This window comes from Camarhynchus parvulus, chromosome 4, assembly GCF_901933205.1.
Source record: "Camarhynchus parvulus chromosome 4, STF_HiC, whole genome shotgun sequence".
Taxonomy (NCBI): domain Eukaryota; kingdom Metazoa; phylum Chordata; class Aves; order Passeriformes; family Thraupidae; genus Camarhynchus; species Camarhynchus parvulus.
Genome location: NC_044574.1, coordinates 6,858,702 through 6,886,352, shown reverse-complemented (window position 1 = coordinate 6,886,352; position 27,651 = coordinate 6,858,702). Strand labels below are relative to the sequence as shown.

At 42.4% G+C, this 27,651-nt stretch overlaps 1 protein-coding gene across 1 annotated transcript in view; it reads left to right on the top strand.

Annotated features, from left to right (window-relative positions):
- RNF212 (ring finger protein 212) overlaps nt 1-24,709 on the top strand; it is a 71,127-nt gene extending 46,418 nt beyond the window's left edge. The window contains exon 12 of the mRNA XM_030947409.1: nt 24,345-24,709. Coding sequence (XP_030803269.1) covers nt 24,345-24,709 — 365 coding nt within the window. The remainder of the gene's footprint in view (nt 1-24,344) is intronic.
- The last annotated feature ends 2,942 nt before the right edge of the window (nt 24,710-27,651 follow it).

Here is a 27,651-nt window from a genome sequence, read left to right as displayed (position 1 = left end):
CGTTGATTATAAGTCACAACTGTTTATTCCTTGAAATCTTATCATAACTGGTAAAATCTTGGGTGTCAGTGTCCTTGTGCTTCACTGAATATTTTGTGGATCTAGGCTGCCTGTTGGTCTTTTCTCAAAAATAACAATAAAATTTAACTGTATTCTTTAGAGGAAAAGTGAAATTTCAGAGAGACCATATCATTTATCCATGATTCATCCTGAAAACTTGTTATGCAAGTGGTGACAAACTATGCTGGTAAATAGAGAGGCAGCAATTTTCCAGTTTTGATGTTGGTTATTTTCAAATTTACTGTATGAAGATGAACCCACTGCTCTCAGCTCAGTGGAGATAGCTCCCCTCCAGCTGAAACATTCATCAAGCTCCATGTGGACACTGCCTTGTTTGGGTTGGAGAAAACCATCTAGGAGCTCATCAGAACTCATCAGAATGAGAGCTGCACAGTTCCTACTAAAATTTCAGGTTGACCAATGGGTCAGTACACTTTAAATTCAAGTGTTTTAATCTTTTTGTTGACCCTCAAAGGAAGCAGCCTGATAGCAAAAGCTCCTACAAAATCTGTTATGGAAGCACTTGTGCTTCAGCCCTGGAGGCAGGTGGTGTGGAGAAATGAGGATGTGCACACAGTTTGGTATTCCTGACATTCCTGACAGCAAAGGATGAGCATGGTGGGGTTTGGGGGACAAGTGAGAGCAGGAAATTTGGGAACACTTTTTAATGACTGTTGGTTCTTGTTTCCCTGATGGACTGAGGTTAAATGTTGCTCAGTCAAATTTTTGGCATGATAGTTATTATTTTGAGTGAGGACTTGGAGTACTGGTTAAAACAAAGGGAATACACCTGAAATCCTGTGAGAGGTCTCAGTAGACAACTTGAAGAGCAAGCACAAAATGAACACACAGGAAAAACCTGGAGAATTATTTAGTTAAACTAATTGATATAGGTATTTTAAATTAAAATTTGGTAGAAATGCCCAGAAATCTTTAAGTAATGGGGAAACAGGCAAAGGAACCTTGTTAAATACAGAATTCCTTAACTTTACCAGAATTTATTTTGTATAAACTCCTCAACAGTGTTGTAACTGTCTGCGAGACATTTCAGAGTGCCTTGGCTCTGCTTTCCCATTGCTATGCCTGGCTGAATGTGGAAAATACACTGGGAGCAAGGATTTCTCTGACTAAACACATTTGTGTGAATTTGCTCCCATCTATAACTAGGTTTCACAGTGAAAATTGAATTCCTTTCCATGAAACAAAGTCTTGTTGCCTCAGGGATAAAGAGAGTTTTCAGATTGCTTTTCATAATTCAGTCTGCAGTAGACTGGGTTTGACCATGAGGACCCTCCTGGGGACCATTTTCATCTTTGTAGCCTGTGGGCTCTTCTCTGGGCAGCAACTATTCATTCAGTTTCTGAAATAAGTGAGGAAGGAGAGGATGGGATGAGTGTCCCTGAGCTGAAAATGCCCAGCTGATGGATTGTGAACAGGAGAACTGATTTCTGCACACTGCTCTCACTGAATTCCCAGAGGGCTGCCTTGCCTGAACTGTAATACAGTCATAGCAATTGTAAAAAAATGTGTCAGAAAACACCATTTAAATTAGGCTCAGTTGTGGCTTTGAAAGTAAAACACATCTTGCAGTAGTTCCTGAGTAGTCTCCTGTTCTTTGCAAAGTGCAGGCTGTGAGAAGGCTCTGATATTCAGGGTTTCTACAGCACATTTACCCCCAACCCCTCCCTCTAATATCATTAGATTTACTGTGCTGAACATCTGCTTCAATGGCCTGAACCAAAGCCTGTTGGAATCAATAAGGAGCCTCTCCTTCCCCAGTCAGCTCTGATAGAAGGCCTAAGAGCGACATCATGGGAGTTCCTGAGCATTTTAGGTGTTATTTACAGTGGGCTGCTGCTGGGGGAGCACTAAATCACAGAGTTATTAATCTGCAGGGGAATTTAAATGGCAGCCTGCTCTGCTGCTCACACAGCTACAATACCTTTCCTGTTGCAATGATTCATGACAGGTCAAGGGAGCATATGCAGTGGAAACACACTTCATTGTGTTTTATCACTTGTCAAGTCTTATAAACTCAGGGGTTGGGGACTTTTTTTATTTTATTTTGGGGTATTCTCATTTTATTCTGGCTGATAGCTATGTGGAGAACTAGAGTGCATCTTAGTGTAAAAAAATAGTGCTGGATGCTCTTCTCATCTTAAAATTTAGTATATTTTTCATTTGAAGGCTGTTTCTGCTTACGTCTCTGAGCCCCGGTGTCTCTGGGAATTGTGCTTGAGAAAGGAATGCAGCACAAGCCCTTCCAGGTCCCAGTGGCCAAACTGCTATGGAATGGGAAGGGGACAATCAGCCCTGCCAAAGAATTTCTTTAACTAAAAGAAGGGCCAGATTTGGGCTCCAGTGACAGAAATCTTCCATCCATGGGGTGTTTCCACACCACTCCTGCTGTGCTGCTGTCCCTCGAGCCACTTTCAGTATTTCCAAAGAATTTTTTCACTCCTGATTCCTACCTTTAGACAATATCCTGACCCTCTGCTTACAGCTGCCTTTCCCCAGGGAGAAAGGTCACCACAAGCTGCTCCTCAGGCAGGATTTGCTTGGTCCTTCATCACCTGCTTAACCTGGATGGGAGCATGGTGCAGTACTGTCCCCTGGGCTAGAAACTGGTGTGATGGACATCATTGTCTGGGAACCTGGTGGGAAAAGGCAGCAAGAGAACATCTTGTTTGGCAGGGTGGCAGGGAGGATCTCCACGTGCTCTGCAGGGCCCTGCTGTGAGCCAGCTTTACCAGCTTCACATTCCTCTTGGTGAGCAGCAGCCCAGGGCTGTCTCTGCTGGGATTCCCATCAGCACCACGAGCTGCAGCACAGTTCCTGTGTCACCAGCTAGAAATTGTTCTGCACCTGCCTTGGGGTCTGCTTCAAGCACAAAGTACCACATGATGATAGAACTGTTGTCAGACACCCTCAGCACAGACTCCGGGTTGAACTTAATGCCAGACTTTACTCTGGAGTCACCTCACAAAGCTGGAGCCCTTTAGGAACTCAAACAATGCAGCAAAAAGCCACAATCATTTTCTTAAAAACGTTGTTTTTTTCCAGACAGCTTACTGTCAATCTCCAGTCCATATGGAACAATTCAGGCATAAGGGTTTCATTTTTTAAGATTTATTTGTTTTCACCTGCCTCTCATCATCTGTTCTTTCCCAGTTTTATGAAGAATGTGTTTTGGATATTTCTAAAATGGGAGAAAAAAAGAAAGTCAGACCCAATGGGTTGTTAGCAGCCTTGTGTCTGTCAGACTCAGCCAGAGGATTGTCAGCTCCCTCTCGTGGGTAGTGGAGCCCTGAGCAGAACTGGCTGGGGTTTCTGAGGCAGCTGCAGTCCCCCATCAGGACTAATTCATTGTGCAATGGTTCAATTCTGTGTGTGACAGCACCCACAGGGCAGGGGTGAGCACACAGGTTTGCACATGCATGCGCACAGGTTATATCCACAACTATATCCTGGTGGGCAAGGCAAGCAAAAGTCAGCCCTCAGGTGAAAAATCAGTTCTTCCATCCTTCTGGCTTTGGGCAGATCATCACAGCTTGCTTTTAGAGCTCATCTCAACGATGGAGAGTGGAGCAGCACTGCCCTGGCAGCTGCAGCCTTCATCAGAATATCTGTCAATATCATAGTTCATACAACATCTCAGAGCCTAGGAACAGAGAGTTAAAGGATGAGGAGGATGGAGCCTTGAATGCCCTATGACCACACATTAGAAAAAAGAAAGTTGTTACAGCTCACAATATTAACTCGTATACTCCCAAAAGTTATAACATCTGAAATATCAATGGACCTAAAATGGAGCTTTGTCAAAGGAACTTTTACCAGACATGATCTGATTTTTCTTCCCCTTCCAGTGAGGTGGTAGATTTGGGAGTATGCATCAAAAAAGAGCTGCAGAGACCCTCTTAAACAAATGTTCTTAACTTCTAATGACACGAGGGGAAATTAGGAGGCACAACAGGGTGTCTGAGGTGCAGAAGAAGTGGGAAATGCTCTTTTGGAAATCACAGTCAAACATAAAGGGGTTTCAAGGTCCATAGCCCTTCATTGTTATAATGGGGATTTATGCCCAAAGCCTGTGCTTGTGCATGGTGCCAGCTCTTCAGCCAGACAAGGAATGTGCTGCAGATGCTAATGGCATATTTCTACTGAAGCAAAACTTAGATATAATGTTTCCCTGACAGGTGATCAAAACATCTCAGTGACTTTCAAACCCCGTTTCCTACTGTCACAAGGAACAGCCTTATCTAGAGTGGGAGCTATTAACACAATGTTATTGCGCTGCCATTCACAGAGCCCGAGGGAGGAGGAAGGGGTTTTTTTTCCCCTTAAATTGCAATCCATCAGGTGTGAATGGAGATCTTTATCGGCTGAAAGATAACAGCTGATGTCTTCCCTCCTGCTCGCAGACAGGGAAAGTAATATCTTACATAATGGAACAAGGGAGCTGTAGTAGCTCCGGTGAGAATAAAGAGAGAAGGGAGTGGATTGTGTTTCAGGTGTAGGTGTTGAGCTATTATGTTTCACGGAATAATTATGTCCTACCTGTAAGACAGAGTAGAAAGAGGTTTTTTATTCTGCCCTCGGGGGCACGGCGGGGCTGTAATGACATTCCCATTGCGTGGGGGGGACAGGGGGTGATGCAGCAGCCACAGTCTGTTTTCCTGCTTCAGCTTATCTACGAGAAAGGGAAAAGTTAACACTCTGATAGTCAAGATGAGCCTCTTTGAGCGTGGAATTGTTTTGGCTGGGAGAAGTAGCCCCAGTTAAGTAAAATGACAGAGTAATGAGGGAGCCGCAGGAATGGGGTGGGCAGGGCATGTCTTGCTTCAGTCAAGGCTGATCTTTGAACCGCCAGCTCCTGTTGTGGTTATGGAGGTGTCTTGAGTTCCTTGGCTGAGTGCGGGCCGGGCATTCGCTGGAAGAGCTGCTGTGAGGGGCACTGGCACCGTTTGGCTCCCCGTACCCCAGCCCAGGACACAGCCTCCAACCCTGCTGCTGAACGCCTTGTCTTCTTGGCAGCCGTGGGGAAGCAGAAGGAGCTGTGAATTTGGAGCATAAACGCAGCACCAGCGGCCCTGCTTTGGTCACAGCACGCAGAGATTTATGTGGGGAGGATTTGGAGTGGCTCTGGAGTCCTAGGAATGCCACCACGGCAGGCTGCGGGATTGGGAGCTTGCAGTCTTGCTCTTCTGCTTCTTAATTACGCTTTGCTGTCTTTCCTGAGGTGTTGCTACTCCGTGGCCAAGGAAGACAAGTCAGCAGCAATGCAGTGGATGCATGCAGCTGGTGTCACACATGAGACAAAAGTCTCACATGGTTCAGACTGGTGAAGGAGGGAAGTGTGAGTAACCTGGGTTATCAGAACTGACTGTAGTATTTTGAATATATTTTTCTGCCTTTCCTCTCTGAATTTTGCCAGAAGCCAAAAATGCAACAAATCACTGCTGAAGCACCACTTGTGTTCACACTCCAAGATCAAGCTGGATCTGTGCAACTACTAAAAATGTTTTTATAGATATTTCTTGCTCTGCCTCTGGTACCTCTAGCGAATTCTTTCATTGAATAGATATCAAAGAGGAGGTTGTGGTTTTCCTCACAAAGGAAGTGATACAAGAATGAAAAATTGTTCTGCTCTTCCCCACACGATGAAAGGCTGAAGTCAGTTTAGTGCATTACTTCAAAATAGAAAGCTTTCTTTTTGTTTTCTGAAACACTTGACAATTACCTGTTGCTGTAATTTACCTGTAAAAGTACCTTTACCTGTAACTTGAGACCCTTGTTCCCCTACCTTGTTCACTTACTGAAATGAGGTGCAGTTAAATACCCTTCTGAACTGCAACACAAAAACTCATTTCTCTGAAACTGAGAGAGTGAACAAGTTCAAGGTCATCAGGTGGGTGGGAACACCAATATCCTGCTTTGCAGGCTTTGGCCTTTCATCCATCTCTAACGAAGACCTCAGAAAAACTGATTTGGGTGCTAAATGTGACCTGAAGTAGTCGTGGGAGAAATTCATATCCAGAGAGTGATTTCCTTCATGGAGCTGTGGATGTCACGTTCTCTACGCAACTTTCTCTCTGAGCTATTTTTTGTCAGGGTAGGTTTAGATTAGATATTACTTTCCTATAATGGAGGGTGGTGAAGCCCTGGCACAGGTTGCCAGAGAAGCTGTGGGTGCCCCATCCCTGGCAGTCCAGGATGGGGCTCTGAGCAAGTGGAAGATGTCCCTGTCCATGGCAGGGAGGTTGGACCAAGAAGATCTTTAAGGTCCCTTCCAAACCAAACCATTCTATGATTCTGTTGTACTTCAGGATGTCCTTTTCCATCAGAGCATCCCAAGATTATCCAGTGAAAATGGTTTGCATCCAGCATGGCCTCTGCAAGATGGGCGCCCTCAGATGATCACCTGGTGGTGCCTTCAGCCTTTTTGCACAAAAGTAAATGAGCCAAGATGGGAATGTTGGTGACTGCAAGTGCTATGAGGTTCAGTGGTCTCTATTTTTTGTGCCTCCTGTGTTGCTCTGACATGGATTATAGTCTATAGTGTAAAAAAAATCTATTTATGTTTAAAAATCCATCACCTTGACACTTTGGCAGATGGTTTTGGAGGCTGCCTTTTATACTATGCTTTTTAAAACTTGTCAGATGCTGCTTCTTCAGTTTCAGCCTTCCCACCCTGCTTTCTATCCCCCATTTACTATCATTAACTTTGTAGTTGAATTGCCAGACATATAAATCCTATTTTCCATTAAGGTTGCCACGTTACCAAATAAGTGCAAGTTTTAAGGAAGGACATGAATTTAATTTCTGAATACCAGTGAGACAGATGTTTCTCTTATGAGGAATTAACACTCAGGGCTTCCTTTCTCTTAAAACAAATAGTGGTGTTGCTGGCATTCTTCTGTAATTAGTAAGTATCTGCTTGCTCTGTACATTCTTTCTGCTGAAAGTTTTACACATTAGGGGCTGTGTCATTTTTGTATTTTGGAGCACTGTTTAATAGAGGAGTTGGCTTGCCAATAACTGCTTGTAATTTCTTAAATAAATAAATTAAATTAATTTCTTAAGTAAATTCTGTGCTGTTCTAAATGGGGCAAAAAACTCTTCTGAATCCAAAGCATTAGATGATCTAAGGTCTGTGTGGCTGGAGGAGCCTGCAGAGCTTTTCAGCTGGCAGATGCAGCCATTTGCTCCAGGGCAGCTGAATTACTTGCCTGCTCCTTTGACTGTGCTGGTGGCACCTCTGCCTGGACTCTTGATTCACACAGACACCTGCACTGCACACCTAAATTAGGTACAACAGCTGAACTCACCCTTAGTGGCATTATTTGGCTGTTTCAGTGAAGGACTTTTGCAGTGCAATGGGGTGCTGAGACCACTCATGACCAGTGGAGGTGGCAGGGGATGTCCTGGAGAGCAGCTGGGCACTGCAGGAGCATCTCAAGTGACACAGATGCTGAAGTTTGGCAGCGAAATGGAGTGCCAGGTGTCTACTGTCAGTGGGAAAATTATACTCTGGAGATGCCTCTCTCTGTTGGCCAGTGTTGAGAAGGCCAGCTTAGATTAGACTTCCAGCTTTTAGGCTGGTGAAATGAATCACACTTTATGAAAAATTGGAGTACTAATGGATCAAGTGATTAATTTATATTTGCACTGTAGAGACACTTAGCAGCCCAGCCAAGACAGCTTAATTTTACAGGGGCTCCCACAAATAAAAAATGAGTGTTTTCTTCATCTAAGCAAAGGCTCTAATACATTTTTATATGCATTTACACACTCAAGAAAAATGAGGAACCATTTTAGTCTTCACCCTAGAGATTCAGAGTTGAAAAAGCAGTGTGAAGTGATTTGCCTAGAGTGACATAGAAAACTTTGGACAGAACTGAAAACTTCACCTGGATTTCCTGTCCTTGATTCTATGTCTTAATCTCAAAAATATGTTTTCTTCAAAGAACAGAGTCCTTAAAGCAAAATCTGCATATAAATCTTCTGTGAGTAAATGCATGTTCTCTACAAATGATATTCAACCACTCGTGTTAGGCTTCTAAGAATAGATGGGTAACAAAAGAGAAATTTCCTTTAATGGTATTATATGCAATATGGAAAATACAAAATTGTGCAGAAGTTACATTTATTTGAGCCTGGATTTCAACTGAATGGTTTAGATTGAATGAAGAGGAGTCTGGCTACGTGCAGTGTCATGGCAATCCATGATAGACTGATTGTATGCAGTTACTAACCTCAAAGAACATGTCCTGGAAATCTTTTGTGGTGGTTCTGGGAGGATGCCGTACACAGGCTGTCCCGAGGTTTTTGAATATTATGTGCAAAGGTGACCTTGAAAGTGTGCTAGGTTAATATCAGTTTACTGCAGTAGATAGTCAGGCCCTGTACCTTGAGGTGCTGATGAATTTTATGGTGTCATTCATTTGAATACATGTCAATTTCTTGTGATATGTGAGGCATCAGAAAACTTATTTCTTTAATCCTACAACCTCTACTCTGTTACAGTCTGAGTAAGAAACTTTCAAGCTTGTGAGATCATGGAATTTTCTATCAAAGGGCACAGACTTCCTATGATATCTTAATGGATTTTTCAGTATTTTGCCTACCAGGTTGCATTTATGTATAAAAACATGTTGGGAAGAGATCTGCAATTACAGAAGCTACCTGGCTAAGACTGGAAGTCTTTTCCAAGTCTGAAATTGACTATAACAGATGTAACCCTAATTATTTGTGAATTCTGATGTTAAATCTGAGGTTTACAAAAGTCAGTGTCAGAAGACCATTGATTTTGGTCAGGTTGGGGCTTTTTTGTTTGTTTGTTTATTTAGTTTTTTAGTTGGTTTTTTTTTTTTGGTCCCAGGACTCTCAGTAATTTCCCCAATACTCTTTATGGTCCTGTCAATGATGTGATTGATATCTGTGTTATATGTGCATGTGTGGGCAGCCCAAAGCTACCCAGACCTGCATTCTTGTTGAGTTGCTTGTTATTTATCACCCCCTTTGTCTCTCTTCCCTTGGTTGCTTTCCTGATTTCTCCATTCTACTGCTATAATTTTAAAAACTGTGGAGAATTGCCTCATTTCACTAAAAAACCAATCACGGCACAAAAACTTTGCTCTAAGAAGAGATAATGTTCTCTAGCACATAAAAACCCCTAATGTGCCCTATTTTTAAAATACTGGCATGTATTGCTAAAGGAATCTTTCAATATATCCTGGCATGCAGTGGATGCTTAACACTCATTTCCTCTCAAGTATCAAACCCAGATGATGAAAGTTTAATCCTTTGGCCCAGGTTCTGCACATTGCATCTTTCAACACAACAAAATGCCTTGCACTGGGCTTCAGTGCAGGGTCTTGGGTTAGAAAAGGTGCAGTTTTGGCAAATAAAGTTCCATTTCCAAGGTACACATCCAGCCAGCCAAGGCATTGCTTAGCAGAACTACAGTGCCTTAAAGCCATCTGCACAATTTCTCAAAGCTTCACTTCTCTGATGGATAACAGATGGAGGAGGAAATTTATAAGTAAAAGATTAGAGCAACTCTGTTTATAAACAGGAGTACTAATCACTCTGCCTTTGCCCTGGAGACCAGATTTAATCCTGAGGTTTAACTTAATGCAACTGTCTTGTTTCTGCTGCCAACTGAGAACATTCAAACACTGCCATGATAAGGGATACTTTGGGATGATACAGAGCTAAACATTGCTTGGCAATTGATGACCCAGCATTTAATCAGTGATTACTCTCAACAAAACATGGTGAAGTAATGGGCTGGGTAGTTTGTGCCTTTAACATTTGTCATCTCCCAGTGTTTAAATCCGTTTGCTCAGCAGCCCTCCATTGCATTTATGCTAGGTCAGTAGCACCTGCACTTTGTACCCTCACCTGGTGCTTGTGGTAATAATAACATGCTGCCATTTTGCTTTTTTGTTTGTTTATTAAAGAAACAAAGGTTCAGGGATCATCCAGGACTGTGTGAGAATGTGGGCATTTAAGTCTTTTCAAGGTCATTTGTCTAGAACCAAAAGGAGTAGAAACAGAGTTCTGTGTCATGAAAATAGCTGTTCCACAGGGGGCATAGGGACAGGCTGCAATGTGAGCATGTTCTTTTACATTTTACACAACAGGGTTTACACACTTTGAGAAAAAACTCACCACAAAGCGTCAGCAAGACTGTGAATCCTGTGAATCCTGTGAATCCTGTTTGACTATTGAAAATCCAACTCCGAGGCACAAAATAATGGAAAGCAGATACCAATAGTTGTGTTGCTCATGGAATATGTTCTTTAAATAAGATTTGGAAAAAATTCAGCACCCACTGAAATGAAAAGTGAGTGAATGAGAACCTGCAAAATCTGAAAGGGCTACAAGACAGCCAGAGAGGGGCTTTTGACAAGGGCAAGGGGGAATGGCTTTAAATTGATGGAGTGTAGATTAGATACTGGGAAGAAATTCTTTACTGTGAGGCCCTGGAACAGAAACTGTGGATGCTCCAGCCCTGGAAGTGTTCAAGGTCAGGTTGGATGAGGCTTTGGGCAATCTGGTCTAGTGGGTGGCATCCCTGTCCACGGCAGAAGGGTTGGAACTGGAAGATCTTTGAAGTCCCTTCCAAGCCAAACCATTCTGTGATTCTGTGAATAAGTCACAGGGCTGTAGATTTGCAGCATAAGTTATTGGGTAGCAGATTTTCCACTCTCTGTTTTCTATTTTTATACCCCAATTTCTGTGCTGTGTTCTGGAGTGTTGGTTAAAAGAATACAGACAGAGCAATTAAACCTATGATGAGTATTGATTTTTCAATTTGCTGCCTGAAGTGGAAATTAAAAAGGAAAATTGTCCCAGTCTGACCTGAAATGAAAACATATTAATTTTTCTCATGGAAAAGAAACCAACCACTGTGCCTGCTGCACCCCTGCTAAAACAAAGTACCTCCAGCCTAAACAGAAGAATTCCATTCAGAATGGAATTTTTTTAGTCTGCAGTTGCCTGTTTGAGCAGTTGGTGAGACATACATTTAAGAAACCTGAACCTTTCTCTGCTGCCTAGATTTTAGTATTCTTGTTCAATTGATCAAAAGAAAAGGAATTAGTGCAATCTCTGGTTATTCTGTTAATAATAATGTGCTGCCATTTTGCTTTCTTGTTTGTTTATTAAAGAAACAAAGGTTCAGGGATCATCCAGGACTGTGTGAGAATGTGGGCATTTAAGTCTTTTCAAGGTCATTTGTCTAGAACCAAAAGGAGTAGAAACAGAGTTCTCTGTGTCATGAAAATAGCTCTTCCACAGGGGATGTGACAGAGGGACAGGCTGCAATGTGAGCATGTTCTTTTACATTTTACATAACAGGCTTTACACATTTTGAGAAAAACACTCACCACAAAGTGCCAGCAAGACTGTGAATCCTGTTTGACTATTGAAAATCCAACTCCAAGACACAAAATAATGGAAAGCGGATACCAATGTGTTCTCTAAATAAGATTTTGAACAAATTAATGGGTTTTGCTTGATTCTTGGAGAGTGGCAACACTTGACTGATGGAGAATGATTTATTGGTTATGCTATCCCCTAGTGATGATAAACCTTCAAATCCTTACCTGTTTTCTTATTTGTTTCTTAAAAGATGGTTTCAGAATAGTCTGGGGTCTCTATAAAAGCAAAAGGCAAGGAAAATCAGATTAGATCTCCATGTTACAAAGTCACAGTACAATCTAGATTGGAGGTCTGCATGGATTAAAACAGGAAGTTAATGAAAACATTGATACCTTTCTCTCTAGAAAAATGATGCAATTTCAGCAGTTAATATATTAATAGTAAATGCATATCTCACTGCTAAGTGATTCAGATGTCTCTTTATCAGGTAAGCTTTCACATCCAGTGAAGGGACCTTTGAGTTTTTTCTTTTTCAGGAGAATGGAAATGTATATAAATATCTGACTAAAATATTTCCTTTCTAGACTTGGGCAAAAAAAAAAAGAAAGGAAAAAAATTCCCACAAAACCCAAGTATGTCTTTGATAATCATGTTTATACAGAGTCTGAACAGTAGTAGTTTTGTAAGAGAGATTTTCTTTTACTGGACTTTTTCTGTCTTGCACATTTTCTCCTTTTATGAAGTGTGTTTCTTTTAGACATCCTGGTCTCATAAAAGCAGCTTATTTAGAACAGACCTGGCCATCTGGGACTGCTTTGCTATAGGCTAAGCTTAACTTATTAGGTATTGTCATCCAAAGAAAAACAAAGAGGCTACTAATGCATTTTTCATCTGTTCTGTGTATTTTATATTCTCTGAGAAGGAAGGAAGGAAGGAAGGAAGGAAGGAAGGAAGGAAGGAAGGAAGGAAGGAAGGAAGGAAGGAAGGAAGGAAGGAAGGAAGGAAGGAAGGAAGGAAGGAAGGAAGGAAGGAAGGAAGGAAGGAAGGAAGGAAGGAAGGAAGGAAGGAAGGAAGGAAGGAAGGAAGGAAGGAAGGAAGGAAGGAAGGACATAAAATTGGAATGAGTTGTCTGGAATTTTCTCACTTCAGGATGAGCTAAATTCAGTCTGTGATGCTGCTCAGCTTCATTTGCCTGCTGAGGGGAGGGAGGAGGAAAGGGGTACCAAATGTAAAGGTGTCTGCTGAAAGCTCACCCAAAAATGTGAGCACCAAAAGGGTGAGATACCACATCTGCTGGGGCATGTTTGACTTAAGGAATACTTGCCAGCATCTGGAGCAGTAATGGCTGTTTAAAGGAAGCTGTGATGTCAGTTTCAGACAGAAAGAAAATTCTCTTCAGTGCTGCAGCATTTGGATGACATGGAAAAGTGATTGCTACTGGAGCTTAAGCAGCACTTTCCTGGGTATTAGTGTGATTCTTGGGGAGCTGGCTGTTTTTTATGAGTGGTTGCTTTCCATCACCTTGTCCTCTCTGCAAGATCACTCACAGAGATTTAAAACACAAATACCCAAGAAAGTAACAATATGATTTTTCCTAGAGATCCTGAGCATTCCTACAGACCCTGCTGGCAAAGCCACAGGCAGAGCTGGGGACCAACCACATCAGTTCATTTTTTCTTCTCTTCTTTGCAGGACAATAGTTGTAGCCATCTTTCTCAATGTGCAAGCAATATTTAAAACATCCTGTAGAAACACAGTTATTTCAAAGTAGGAAGAAATAAATCAGGAAGTGTCAGGTTATTCAAGTGGGATTTGAGTAAGTGTCACTGACCCACGCTGGCTGGGCCTGATGCCCTGATTGTCCTGCACATGCTGTGGGATCACATCCAGAAGATCTGCCCCGTGACCTTTCCTGGCACACTGAGGTCACCCTGACAGGCATGTAGCTCCCAGATCCTCCTCCAGCCCCTGCTGGTAGATGAGTCTCACATTTGGTGACCTCCAGTCACCTGGGACCCCCCAGGGAACCAGGACTGCCAGTAAATGCCGCAGTGGCTCAGTGAGCCCATCCATGACTCCCTTGTGAGAGTCTGTCCGAAATATCCTTCATTTTTGCCTCACGATTGCCATGAAGACCACCAAAAAGTTAAAAAATGTTGAGCCAGTGGAGGGGGGGGAGTCATGTGCCTCTTAGCTCACTGTTTCCACAGGTGTTGTTTGCTACACGCCACTCTGAACTTGAAGAGGCATTCTGCCCTTTTCTGAACAATGGACCTGGACTTTCTCCCCACCTCATGGCCTGGCTGGTTTGAGCTTTGGGGTGGTCCCTCTTCCAAGAGAAGACCCCTCTTGCCCGCCTTCAATCATCATGACAGACAAGCAGAGATGTAGGCCTCTTCATCAAAGAACCAAGACAAGAAGCCTCTGTGCAAGAAACCCCCCTTGCACCTTCTTCCAGAGGCTGGGACTGAACCCCCCCCCAGCTCGGGGTAGATGTGCAGTGTGGGGGGAGGAAAAGCTGCCCACAGCGAGCACAGGTGCGAGCACTGGGCCATGAAAACAACAGTCCTTGCTTGTTGCCTGGTTTGAGTTTGTGTACCCCTATTCTTTCCTCCCCGCTGAAGACCTTTGTTTCGTCTGAGAAACCATTCCCCTTCCCCCAATGAAAGAAAGTATAACTGGGGTCCAGATCAGCCGTGCCTTTCGAGATCTCCCCACACATGGCCTGGCAAGCTTCAACGGCTGGACCTCGAAGGATAAAAGCAGCATCACATTTCGGTAGCTATACCCATCTCCCCTCCTCTCCTCCCTCTTTTCCTTATCTTCTCCTCTTTTCCCCAGTTCCCCTCACCAACGCATTTCTGTTGTGGTCATTTCAATAAAACTGCATTTGTTGATTGTTTCTGCAAATCCCCTGTGCCTTTGTTTGTTCTTTTGCACCTTGAAATCATCACGTTACCCATTCACTAGGACGGATCGCAACATCCCTCAGTCCTCCTGAGTGGATCCCCTCCAGCCCCACAGACCTGTGTGGGTCTAAGTGATGCAGCAGATCTCTGACCATTCCCCCTTGGGTTATGGGGGCTTCATTCTGCTCCCCATCCCCATCTTCCCCCTCAAGGGGCTGAGTACCCAGAGAACAACTGATCTCACTGTTAAAGACTGAAGTAAAGAAGGCATTAAATACCTCACCCTTTTCTTCATCCTGTTTCCCTGTGACTCCCACCTCATCCAATAAAGGATGGAGATTCTTCTTAACTCTTCTTTTCTTGCTGATGTATTTATAGAATTAGGTTTTTTTGATGTCTTATTGCATACAGGTGATCTGCTTATTGCAAGAGTTTTTTTCCTCTCCTGAAACAGCCAGTAGTTTCTCAGATTAAACCTGTGAGACTTTAGAGTTTTTTATTGTTATATTTTTTTGCTAACAAAATGGCCTAAGTGTATATTGTTCAGCAAACCACCCAACTTGTCCAACTCTTTCCTTTATAACAGACTTGGCCTTTGATGTGCTAAAATCAATTATGACTCACACTAGTGACATGGCAGACATTTTTTAAAGTGTAAAATTTAGTGTATTTATAAGGCTATCTGCATTCAGGCACTTTGTAGAAACATGGGTGTGAGAATTTGGTCTGAAATATATTTTCCCCTGAATCTTATCAGGATCTCAGACATTAAATTCCTTCATTTCTACTGGGACTTCTCGCTGCTCTCCCACATTCCCTGGAATCATTTCCCAGCAGTTCAGAAATAAGGTACCATTTCCTGCAAAACCTGACCTTGGTAAAAAATATCTTTTGAGAAAAATTAATTGCTTATCCCTGATGAACCCCCTGGTCTGAACATTCATTGCCTTTAGGAAGTGGGAGGATTGTGGAAGGAAAGTATCTGCTGTTGGATGCAGCTGAACATGCTATGCCTGAAATAAAACACCGAGGGAAGATTTCTTTCTGCTTTCTCACTGGGGAGGAGAAGTTTTTGAGAAGGCTAAAGACAATACTGAGATTAGGCTGCTGTTGTTTCAGCTCAGTGGCAGGCATTGAAGCTTTGGCTGAGAGCCCATCAACAGGACCAGATGTTTTAGTCCTGCACTTCCTTTGCAATGGGAAATAATGAAAACTGAGCCTTGCAAACAAAATGGGAGTTTGCTGATTTAATTCATTTGTTGTGTCATTGTGATTCATATCATTAGAAAATCTCCCTGCCAGGGGTTCAGACCAGCAAAACAGGAGCTTGTGAGGGAGCTGCTAATGGGGTTTCACAGGTGCCCTCTCATCCTGGTTTCAGTTCTCCAATGTGATCTTTAGTAGCTCTCACCCTATGAGAAACCTATAGGAATCCATCAATTTTCCAAAGGTAATTGCTTTCTGGGAGTTCATTTGCTGTGGTGTGTGACCCTCTCATTTTATAGACCAGTCTCTAAGAGCTCGCAGAGGACTGGAATTCAAAGCACAATGCTCAGAGAAGCTCTGAGCTCAGAGCTCTGCCCTGGGTGTGATGAGGAGCTTCACTGTGCTCTCTGGGTGACCTGGGTCACTCTTCACAGATTTTAGCTACCAGAGCATCCTCTGTGCACAGTGCAGAGAAAGATGCCTCCAGGTGTGACTTAGATATTTTTTGTAGGGAAATCCTCTTTTGGAAGTGTCTGTCTCTGTGTTGGCTGTGTACAGAATGTGGGCAGCTCAGATCATAACCACAAAGTGGGATGAACTCAGGGCGAACCCTTCTCAACAAAACACAAACACACTTTTTTCCCCTGTTCTGCCCTGCACCTGAATATAAGTATCTTTCCTCCTCTGGCAGACTGTGCTTTCACACACTGGGTTTCTTCATTAAGTGATCTCACGTATGAGAAGTTGTGCAGTGGGTTTAAGCGCCTTTCTTTTCAAAACAACCAAACCAAGGAGGTACCCGAGATGGTTGGAAACAGAGTTGGCAGTGCAAAAATTCCCCGTATTTCTCCCTCAGAGCAAAGTTTGTAATTTGTCATGACTTCCTGAGCTTTGTTGAAGCTACAATTAGAAAGAGCCATCACAAGCACTTGGTTGGATCTCTCTGCTCTCAGCTTTGCCCAGAGTTTTTGTTTCTGCTCTGAAACATTTCCCTGCTGGGAGCATCAGCAATGCTGCTTCCAGAACCTTGGTCCCACCAGCCTGAGCCTGCCTGTGATCACCAGTGCTGATGCTCTCCACAAACCCATAAATTCAGCACAAAAACCTTGTGCACCCTGGAGCAGTAGCAGCAAAAGCAACAGGGATGGGGCCATTGTGAATAACTGAAAGGTAATGTAAAAGAAACAGATGACAGAAACTTCATACTTTGCAGGAGGCAAGTAGATTTCTTTTAAAAAGTCAACATTGGAAACAAAATGAAATTATATATATTTCTTTATCTCTGCAAATGATTACTTGTATTTTTTTTTGTTTGATGTTTTAATGACCCATATGTAGTTTCACCTCTATTTCACTGTATAGGAAAACCATCTTAGCAGCAATACATTCCTTAGAAAGCCAGACTTCTGCAGGTTGTATTCTCATAACAGAACAAAAAATTACAGCATTTCACTCCTATTAAACATAGTTAGAAATACATTATCTATTTCATGAAGTCAAGTAATATGCTAAAAATATGCCTCAGAATACTCAAATTACTAAAATCTTGAAATAGAGGCAATAAAATATAGCAGATCTGAAAGAGGGAAAAGGCTGTAAATGAAAACCAGAGAAGAAGGCCAGCAGTAGAAGTATATGAGCACCCCCAAAGCCAAACTCTGGCAAATGTTAACCAGTTCAGTCCAACAGGCTGTCTCTTGTGATCCTAAGCTCGGTAGCTGAGATGAATTATTGGAGGGTATGCTCTGGTTAGGGTCTGTTTTGTGGCAGATATGAAGAATGGGGTTTCTAGCAGTCTTTTAGCTCCCTTCCCTGAAAACCTTCAGCTGCCTTCAGTAGCTGCAGCGTTCAGTGGAGACTGAGGCTTTTGCTGTCTGCACATATTTGGTCACAATGGATATTTTTAAGGTGAGGATGCTAAGGACAATCAGCTATTGAGGCTTTGGAGCTCTCCTATCCTACATATAACAGGGGGACAGGTTCACGTTAAATACAGAAAATAGTCCTTAGGGTAAAAGGAGGGTGGGATGCAAATTCTTCAATCAGCTCTGTGTGTGATGATTATATCACTCATTTTATTTGCCTGCTTTCCTGAATACTTATTTCTGCTTCAAATTTGCTTGTGGGACACTCAGATTCTCCCATGAGGTCCAGTGACAAGTAACACATTGGAAGAGAGCTTTTCTCCTGGATGTGAACACAGGGGCCTGTAGACAGAAGTAATTTGGTTGTGTAAAGGTTATATTGTGTCCTGCACTTTAGGCACTATCATAACAAAAATTTAAGAATAATAATAATAAACATCAGTGTAGAGTTTGGTAAATCAGCATTGCCCATTTCCTAGTATATTTTGGGGAAGGAGGGTGGAGAACAGAGATTGATCAGCCTTGCACTTATGTATTTTAAGGAAAAAAGGATCCAGATTTGTTTCTCCTCTGTCCTTTGTCATGACAGAGCCATCACATTAGACTGAATAACTTCTACACACATCCAAGTGCCTTGTTTCTATGAAGATTGCAACATCTGAGGGACTCTTCGGGAGCTGGGAACCCACCATTTACTTTTGCAATTCTTTTCCTCAGACTCACCCACTCGGTTCAATAATTGTGACGTATTTCCTGTTGGGATGTCTTTAGCTTTCAGTCATTCTGTGCTATGTTAAAAAGTATTTTGATATCTGATATATACGGTCTTTGAAGAAAAAGTGTAGTCTTTTTGACGCTGAAATAACATCCCCGCCCTTGATCTTTTTGATGACTTCAGAAGAGTGAGTGTCTGACATTTCTCTGCAAGGTACATTTTCACAGCTCTCCAACCATCAAGACTTGTGTGTGCATCTATGCTCTGAATTTTTGTGAATGTGGTATTGAAAACATGTGTTCAAGATTTGGTATTACATTTTGTACAATAATTGTGCTTCTGTACATGCATATGTAGAAAAATAGGAAGCTAAGATACAATATGTGTTAAGGACATGAAGACAAAAGGAACATCTTTGTGCCTACTGTACCTTAACTCTTTAATCTTAGAGGATTTTTTTTTCCCACCTAAATTTTGTAGCACTAGATAAAAAGGCATCAGGCACTGTTCATTTTTAAAGAAATAAGGAAAGCAATACTTTTGTCACATTCTTTTACCACAAAAGTGATGTTTTATGACTAACATCTTTCCACTCTTTTTTTCCCCCAAGCAATTTGCTTAAATGATGTTTTGGCAGCTTGTGGTATAATCAATGTTTTATTCAAATGGCTGACAAACAGTTGGGAGAAAATGGGCCACTGTGAAATATTTTACATGGTAATGTTTTCCTGAAGAGCTGGGCACCTGCCTGCTGGAGTCCTCTGTGATTCCCAGGAGAAGGCCACAGAAACAGGAGTCAGACTGCTGATTCAGCAACATTTAAATAACAGAAGTAAAATCCTCACATTTTCGCATTGCATTTCAAAGAAATAAAGAAGGCCATAAAACTGTCCTCATGGCAGCGAGCTAACCTCATGTGTGGGAACATTATGCTGTTTCTTAGACACAATTCGGGTTAGAACATTACTGAAAATTGCAAAGCCATTTACATCCTGTCTGGCTTTAAAAAAAAATAAAAGGCAAAAAAAAGCGCTGCATTTTTCTACTTAATGTAATCCAAAACATTCCAAACCACAGACAAATATAATGGCAACACTGACAAGCATTTACCCATAGTGTCACTGGGACATCATTGATGATTTAACTGCAGCTAGAAGTGATTAAATATGATGCTCCTAATAATTTCTCAGGGTATGGTGGCTCTATAATATTGCACACAGGGATATGTGTAAAATCTTATCCCTACTAAGGGCATGTCAAGGTGAAAGTGATTTTTTCTATACAGAGCTATAAGAGATGTGATTCTCCTTGGCAAACAGGAGCAGCAAGACTGAGTGGGGGATGTGACTTTACCTCCATTAAATGCTTTAATTAGACAGACCCTGGAATGCTGTATCTGTACTGTCCATGTTTTAGTAGAGATATTAGGAGATGGGAGAGAGGTCAAGGGGAAAAAATAGAAAAGGTTTTATTGCAGCAAAATGTTTTTCACAGCCAAAGAAAATAATTTGTAATGAGAGATTTATGAAGCAAGTTCTTAGGTTATCAGAAGAAGTCTGAAAACAAAGGTCAAGAGATGAAGTAATTTCAGTCTCTATGTTCTTTCACACAGAAAAGCACTGAGACCAATCATACTTCCACTCTTATGGACAGAGACGTGGCCCACTTGAAGCCAGACATAGTTTTACAGAAGGACAATTAACTTTGTGAAAATTTCCCATGCAAAACGACTGCTTTCTCCACCTCCTGCCATTCCTGGGAAGTGACTGAAGCCAGGGCCTGCTGGAAGACCTGCAATGAGCAAAGACATCACTGGACCCATCAATGGGACAAGAGAGCAAGTGTCTGTCATATGGATACACTGATGCAACAATGTTCTGCTCTCAAAGCCCACAAATGAAAAATGAACTGCAAAGTTTCTGCCTCTGCAGAGATCCAACGCTTTTCAAGCCATGAGGGTGCCTCCAATGTGGTGGTCAAACCCAGCACAGATCTAGGTCCTTTCCCTTTTGGGAGGAACTGCATGTGTCTCTCATCACTGCAATGGAATCCAACATTTTAATATGGAGACCAAACGAATCTCAAGAGAACTTTTCTGAATACAAAACTTACACATGCATCCCACTCCTTCATGCATTTATGAATTAACTTCAACATGGGGCAAAGGTGCTACATTTCATTTGTCACCTCTTTACTAATCAAGAGCAGCCCCCACACCCAAGGAATATGACTTAATTCTTGACCTAAGGACTTCAGCAGTGGCTGAGGCAATGGAAGAGAGAAATCCATAATGACCTGTTTGTTCAGTAGAACAGTAGTTTCTTTCTGTCTGCAACAGAAACAGAAAATCTTTGTAAGTATACACGTATACAAGGCAACTGCTTCCAACCAAACAGCTTGAGTGCCAATATTTAGAGATGGGACACAGGGCTGCCTTTTATTAGTCTGTTAAAACACCAATGCAGCTCCTAAATAAGACTGTTATTTTGGCTGTGAGATCTAACCAGAGAAATTGCCTGTGCAATGAATACGATACTCATCCAATTTCTACTTGTGAATAGGGAGTAACTATAGCTCAGAAGGAAAACATCCATGTAAGTGTCTGAACTTTGCAAGTGCCTATTTTATTTAAATATTTATAGTACTTTGAAAAGTGTTGGACCAGTGTCACACAAGCAGTTTTCCATGTGTCTGCCTGGGATGTTTCTAGACTTCACAATGTCAAGCAAACAAAGAATGCTGAAAACTAGATCCTTATTCACTTTCCCCTCTGCTGGGAAAAAATATTTAATAATCTGAAGCAGACTTTTAAATGACAAATGAGATCTTCTCAAGGGAACTGTAATAGCTCCTTTTCCATGTTCCAGTCTGAGATCAACAGAAGCTTCTTGGCTCTAGAAGAACATATTGCTTGTACCACAAGCACACCAGCAAGACACCAAAATGTGCAGCTGCTAAGTTGGATTTTCAAATTAGAAGGTAAGACAAGCTGTTTAGAGAGGAGTGATAACTTTGTGTTTAATGGGTGAGAACTGAGGCACTGAGAATGGTTTGTCCCAGGTGATGGCAAGAGGCTGTGGCTAATCTGGGGTGCAAACACAAACCAGAGCTGGGTGCCCGCAGTGTGGGACTCGTGGGCTTCTCGCCTTGTCTCCCTGCAGGCTCCATCTGTGAATGTGTGAAAGTGTTGCTCAGGTTTGTTGGGTAAGGTCTGTCATTCTCCTCCCCTCCTCTTGTCCCACCCCACCACTGGAGGTGGGCAGCTCATCCAGTATGAGGGATTAAGGTGAACCCCATCCAGTGCCTTCTCTTGGGTCATATTTAGCATTTGCTGTGTCCCAAATCATGGGGTGTCCATGGTGCAGTACTGTGCACCGCGGAGCTCCAGGGCAGGAGAAGTTTTGCATGGATCCACACAGAGTTAACGTTGACTGTGCCTTGCACAGCTGTGCTGGTATGACACTGAGAGATGGTTGGACAAGTCATGTTATCACTGTGGAGAGATGTCCTGGAGCAGGGATAGTGTGGAGCTGTTGTGCTGTGATCCAAACTCAGCCTATATTTGCTCTGACGTGGTGTGGAGGAGGGAAAACACTCAGTTAAATTGCCTTAAAGCCTCACAAGTCCTTAAAAGGACTCATTTTAATTTGAAATACTTTGTGGAATTAGGACCTCAGCTTTTGATGTTGGCATTCAAACACTGTGCATGCACATCGGTGTTATTCATGCACAGTGATCCTGAGTTTGGGGTGGAAAGTTGCACAAATATATTCTTATTACAAATTTGATATGCACTGCAGCCCACAGCAAAAAATACACAGCTTGAGAGACTCTTTGAAAACGTGGGCAAGTGTGTATAACTTGGCTGAAAGATCACGAAGGTGTTGGTACAATAACTACTATAAATATTTGAAAGGTGTCAACATCAAGGTCTTGATTTTACACACAGATGTCAGCACAATGTTTCCATTGATTAGCTGTTCTGAAATATAAGCCTGTGTATGGAAAACGTATGCTAAAAAGAGTCTCATACGGATCATGCCAGGATTTCACTTCCCCTGCTTTTGTTGTATCAGTCTGAGCTTACTAAACCTACTAGAGGTTTACAGACATTTTTATTGCAAGTTGAAATCAGGAGCTTACTGTAAAAAAAAAAAAAAAAACAACAACAAAAAAAAATCTGGACTGACTGAGGCTCAGAACAAGATGATTATTTGGTGCCATTATTTCCTGGATAATATTCACTTTTGATTAACAAGTCAGCAAGCAGCTTTAGCTAGCCCAGCACTATTCAGGGTGTTAATAGGCCTTGTATGTGGATCCTGGAGTCTGTTCTGTCTGGAGAGCTACTTGCATTGTGTAGGTGTTCTCAGACCTCTTAGGAACACTTAGGAATTCCAAATCTTGGTTATTGCTCATGCTTTGAGCTTCATTTGATGCTGTTTGTCTCTGTAACACCCATAGGTACAAAAAGCCGCCTGTCACATTTATAGCCAAGGCAGGAGCACAGATCAGATCTTTTGAGACTGGGTCCTTATGTTGTAACTCAATAAAGCAGTTGACATGTGCTGCCTTCTTTGGTGATGGAAAAGGGTCCTGTTAGTCCCATTAACTTTGTGAAGTTCTCTGTTTGAAGTCAGCCAAGTGCCGTATCTAATGCTGTCCCTGATGGAAACAGGTCTTCAGCTGTGCTGTTAATTATTTTTACCCTGTGATGCTCATACACATCCTCACCATCAGTAAAAGCATTTTTAATGGAAAACACTTTCCACATGCCCATAATTAGTGTTCCCTTTATTATAAAAGGATTGATCGGAGACATCTGGAAGAAAAAAAATTAGGTTGAAAAAGATGCAAAAATTAGTACATTTAATTTTATTAGTACATTTCAGAAAAAAATCATTAAAATATTACCAAATAATTAAAATTTTCCATTTATACATTTAGAAATTGAGCTCACTTTCCTTCTACTTTGAACCATCTTCAGATTTCTAATTTTTTACTTTGTGTACAAGTAGCCTTTAAAAATTGAAATTAAATGAAGTTTTCTAAAAAATATTTTGGCCAAAAAGAAAGGAAATTTTTGAGATAATTTTTCACTCATGTAAAATCTTGCAATATTTGAGGGTTTGCTCTGATTTGGGTGGAAGCATGTCTGGAATTTCTAAACTGCTTCACAAAGTCATGCTTCTGTTCCCATTCTTTATTACAAAATTACTTAGTAAAGCCCAGAGAGAGGAACCAATGCATTTTTCAGTTCAGTTTCCACTTGAATTGAGCCATGACTGAAGTTGTTCCAGGACAAATTGAAGAGAACTTCATGATTATGGTTTTAGTTAATTAAAAAAAAATAGAAATTCATATTTTTTACAAGTCCCATCCCTAAAAGACAAAAAACCTGCTTACTAGTAATTTTAGCGCTATCAGTCAACAATGATCTCCATCTAGTGTTATGAAACTGTAGATGAGGTTGAACTAAACTCAGTCAGACAGTTTAATCTATTCAGCACTGAAATTATGTCCTTAAAATAAAATATTAAAGAACAAGTTATTTTGGTTTCGGTTTTTTCCCCTTTGTTTTATTTTATCTAACAGTAGTTAATATACCCACAGATTTGTACCAAACAGATATAACATCCAGGTTTTACACATGCAGGAGAAATATTCCATAAAGCCATTTAATTAGGTTGCAAATAGTCCAAGGGTTGTTAATATTTACCCTGTAGAAGATTGGCTTCCTTTGCTTGCAGACCTTGATGTGAAAATCATTTTGACCTCACTGGAAATAATGGGAGTGATATTTGGTTGATGGTGCTGGCACAGGGACATAACACAGATGCCCTTTTGCCGAGCTGGTGCCTGGCAGGGTGATATGCTGAGGGTGACAGGGTCTGACTTGTCCTGGAGAGCATCAGGCTCTGTGTGAGGGATGAGGAATCCAGGGACAGCCACAGGCAGATGCTTTGCAGCTGCAGGCTGCAAACCTGCTTGGATCACAGTAGCAGGCTTGAATTTAATGGACTCTTTTGAGGAACGTTATTTGTCTGTTAGCAAGAACATTCTCAGCTGGCCTCCAGGTGAGACCATGTTGTGCCACAGCAGAGAAAACCCCAGGTAGGTCCCCAGTGGCCTCTGTATTTTGAGGTGCAGAAGACAAACTGAATATGGCATTTTTATGTGTGCTGTGTGTTCTTTCAGGTTGTTTTATTACTCTTGGAAGTGCCTCACCTTCCCATAAAAAGCAGAACTCCCTGGGCTCTGTGCACGTGTTGGAGGAGAGCGAGAGTATTACCATCAGGCACTTCTGCAGCCTCTGTGCCCAGCAAGGGATTCCTCCCAAAACTGTGAGCTCTCACAGCAAGGAGGACCATGCTCCTGGTCCCAGCACACCACCATGCCCTGGGGGACTGTCCTGCCACACTCCTGGGGCTGTGGATTCAGTGGGGCCTAAGTGGATTCAGCAGTGTTGTAGCGCTGCAAATGATGTGTGTACTCTGAGACGTGTGGAGAGATGGTACCAACCTCTTGTGTTCAGTCTAAAAGAAGCTGAAGACGTTTCCTGATCATCAGGGCAATGAGAATACCCTTCCAGTCAGGGTAAAATAGGTAAAACAGTCTGCAAACAAGGCACAAGGGATAGTGGAAGATACTGTGATGGATTGGACCTGTGTCCAGAGATGAATGGATAAATTCCCTCTTATTTTGTGCAAGATGAGGATAACCAGGTGGATAACCAGGATAACCAGATGAGGATAACAATGTCTCTGATATGGCTGGCTGAAAGGATAGAAATCTCTGGTGGTAAACTCAAATGTGGAACTAGCATTTGCTTTCTGCAGCAAGTACCTGAAAATGGCGCCAGTCGCCGTATAATATACATAGTATTTGCTCCACCAGAATCTGCTCAGAGCTTAGCCATTAGGCAACACAGATCTTAGAAACACTTTCAGAGAAGAATATTAGCCCCTTTCCAAGATTAAATGCGCACTTAAAATGCTGTTTTCAGATGGTATTTTGGTCTGGGGTTGAACCCCACAGTTAAATGTGGTGTATTCTCTAAATAAGCATAAAGACTGGACAAACTTGTTCTGAGGAGTGATAAATCCTGGCAATAAATACCATTCCTGAGGAGAAACTAAGACATTGCTGTTCTCCAAAGGAACAGAAATAGCAGGTCACTGGAAAATGTAGTAGAAGAAAATACATGGGCTGCGTTGGGAGAGAGGGGAAGGTGGCCCCTTAAATCCCTTCCTACTCTTTACTTCTGTGACTCATCCAGACCTGCCTGTAATGGGCTGTTGCATCGCCACATTGTTAGTTTAACTTCTTTGTATCCTGAACAGCCAGTGGCTTGGTAAAAGAAGCTCTTTGTGCCTTCGGTGGGAGAGAATGGCACGAGGGTTGTTCTTGGAACAGGCCCAGGGAAAGTGTGGGGTGAGGAGGGAGAAGGGAGTAAAAAACTCCCCAGTAAAGGGAAAAGAAGGAAAAGGGAAAAAAAAGGTGTCTGTTTCACAAGCCCTGACCTTCGGCAGAACTGCCATTTCCTGAGACTGCACAAAGCGTCCTGTTCTCATGGCTGGCATGGAGGGATGGAGCCAGACCCTGGCAGTGCCCCAGAGCTGCCTGCCCCAGGCCCAGGGAAAGGCTGAGGGGTCAGTGAGTACCTGAGATGTGTGGAGAGATGGTACCAACCTCTTGTGTTCAGTCCAAAAGAAGCTGAAGACCTTTCCTGATCGCCAGAGCAATGAGAATACCCTTGCAGTCAGGGTAAAATAGGTAAAACAGTCTGCAACCGAGGCACAATGGATAGTGGAAGATACTGTGATGGCTTGGACCTGTGTCCAGGGAATTTAATGGTCCTGCCACACCACCTGAGCAGCGGTGCTTGGCTTGGCTGGGAGTGGAAGGAGGAACTGCAGTAAGCATTGCCTTTCAGGTAGCAGCTGGAAAGGGCAGCAGTTCCAGAAGCTGTGTTGTCTTTGAACCATGTTGCAAACAAGCATGAACAGCAATAGGACCCGAGGGATGGTGTGAAGTTGTGCCAGGGAAGGTTTAGGTTGGATATCAGGACAAGATTCGGTATCCAGAGGATGGCTGGGCACTGAACAGGCTCCCCAGGGCAGTGGTCACAGCCTGAGAGAGCACAACTTTCGGGCACATGATGGGATTTTTGGGATTTTCCTGTGCAGGGCCAGGAGGTGGAGTCAATGATCCTCTTGTCCCTTCCAGCTTGGGATGTTCTGTGGTTCTGGGATTCTTTGGTGCTCCATGGGTGAATCTGCTGTAGAGAGAGGAAAAAGGTTAAACTACTTGAAGTATAGAGAAGATCTGGGGCTATTCCAAGAGGAGCAGCCAAGTCAGATGGGGACCATCTTTCTGGTAACAGAGTCCAAGCAGTGAATAGTCAGGGAGGAGCCTTATCAGTTCAGAATAACTTCATTCTCCCTGCCTTGGGGAACAATGCATTTATTTGGGTCAGCAGTGATAGTGCTGACACTGGGAAGGAAAGGTGGGAGGGAATGGCTACATGCCATGTTCCAACAGCCCTTTTTCAGTGCCAGCAATGGACAATAGTGAATTTTTATCACCAACACTTTTCCCAGAAAACTTCAAGGGACGTATTTCATCCTAGATAGAAATTACTATTGAAGTGTTATAGAAATTGAAAGCTTTGTGGCTGAGAGGGAATTGGGGGTTATAATTATGGAACAAGCATTATCCCCAGAAAGACAATGGAGCCAGAAGCTGTTGCACCTTGAGGGCAGCTGGGTCTGTCTCTTCCCCTTCAATCACTGGGTTAAATAATGTGCTTGAATGAGAGAATGAGTGGAATATCATCAGGAAGATCTCTTCTTTCTTTCTTTCTCTGACTGTTTCACAGAAAAGTGATTATTTTCTACAGAAAAGCAGGAGATTTCTTTGAGGGAGGGACACAGGCCTTGTCTTCCCTTGTACCTGGAGATTCTGGATAGTGAGATCCTTCCAGAACGTGAGGTGTCTCTGTTCCAGTTCCAGCTCTGACTCAGAAAAAACAAATTCCTCGTTGCTTGCAAGGCAAAGCAAACAGAGAATAGTACAGATGTCTTCCACGTTCCAGTTTTTTCTTTTAGTGTGAAACTTGCATTTTTCCATAGCTCAAATTAATGGTGAACATCTGCTTGGCTAAGTTATCTGAGACACTGTAAGAGAGAGGGAAACATCTTGAGAGGTGTCATAATCTACATCCATCATGTATGCAGTGTTGCTATGTTGTAGTTTCATAGTTTTTGCCAAGATTTTCACCAAAACCCTGAACTGAATGGATACACCCAAACGGTGGGATCCTTTCCCAACTTCTGAATCTTAGGCTGCAGTTACCACATCCTCATTATGCGCTAAAAAGAGACATGTCTGATTGTCTGCCCAGGTTTCTGGATGAGGGTAATATGGATAACAAGGCAACTCAGTATGGCAAAATGCTGTGGAGCTCACCCTCCCTGCAGCTGAGACACATCCAAAGTCAGCA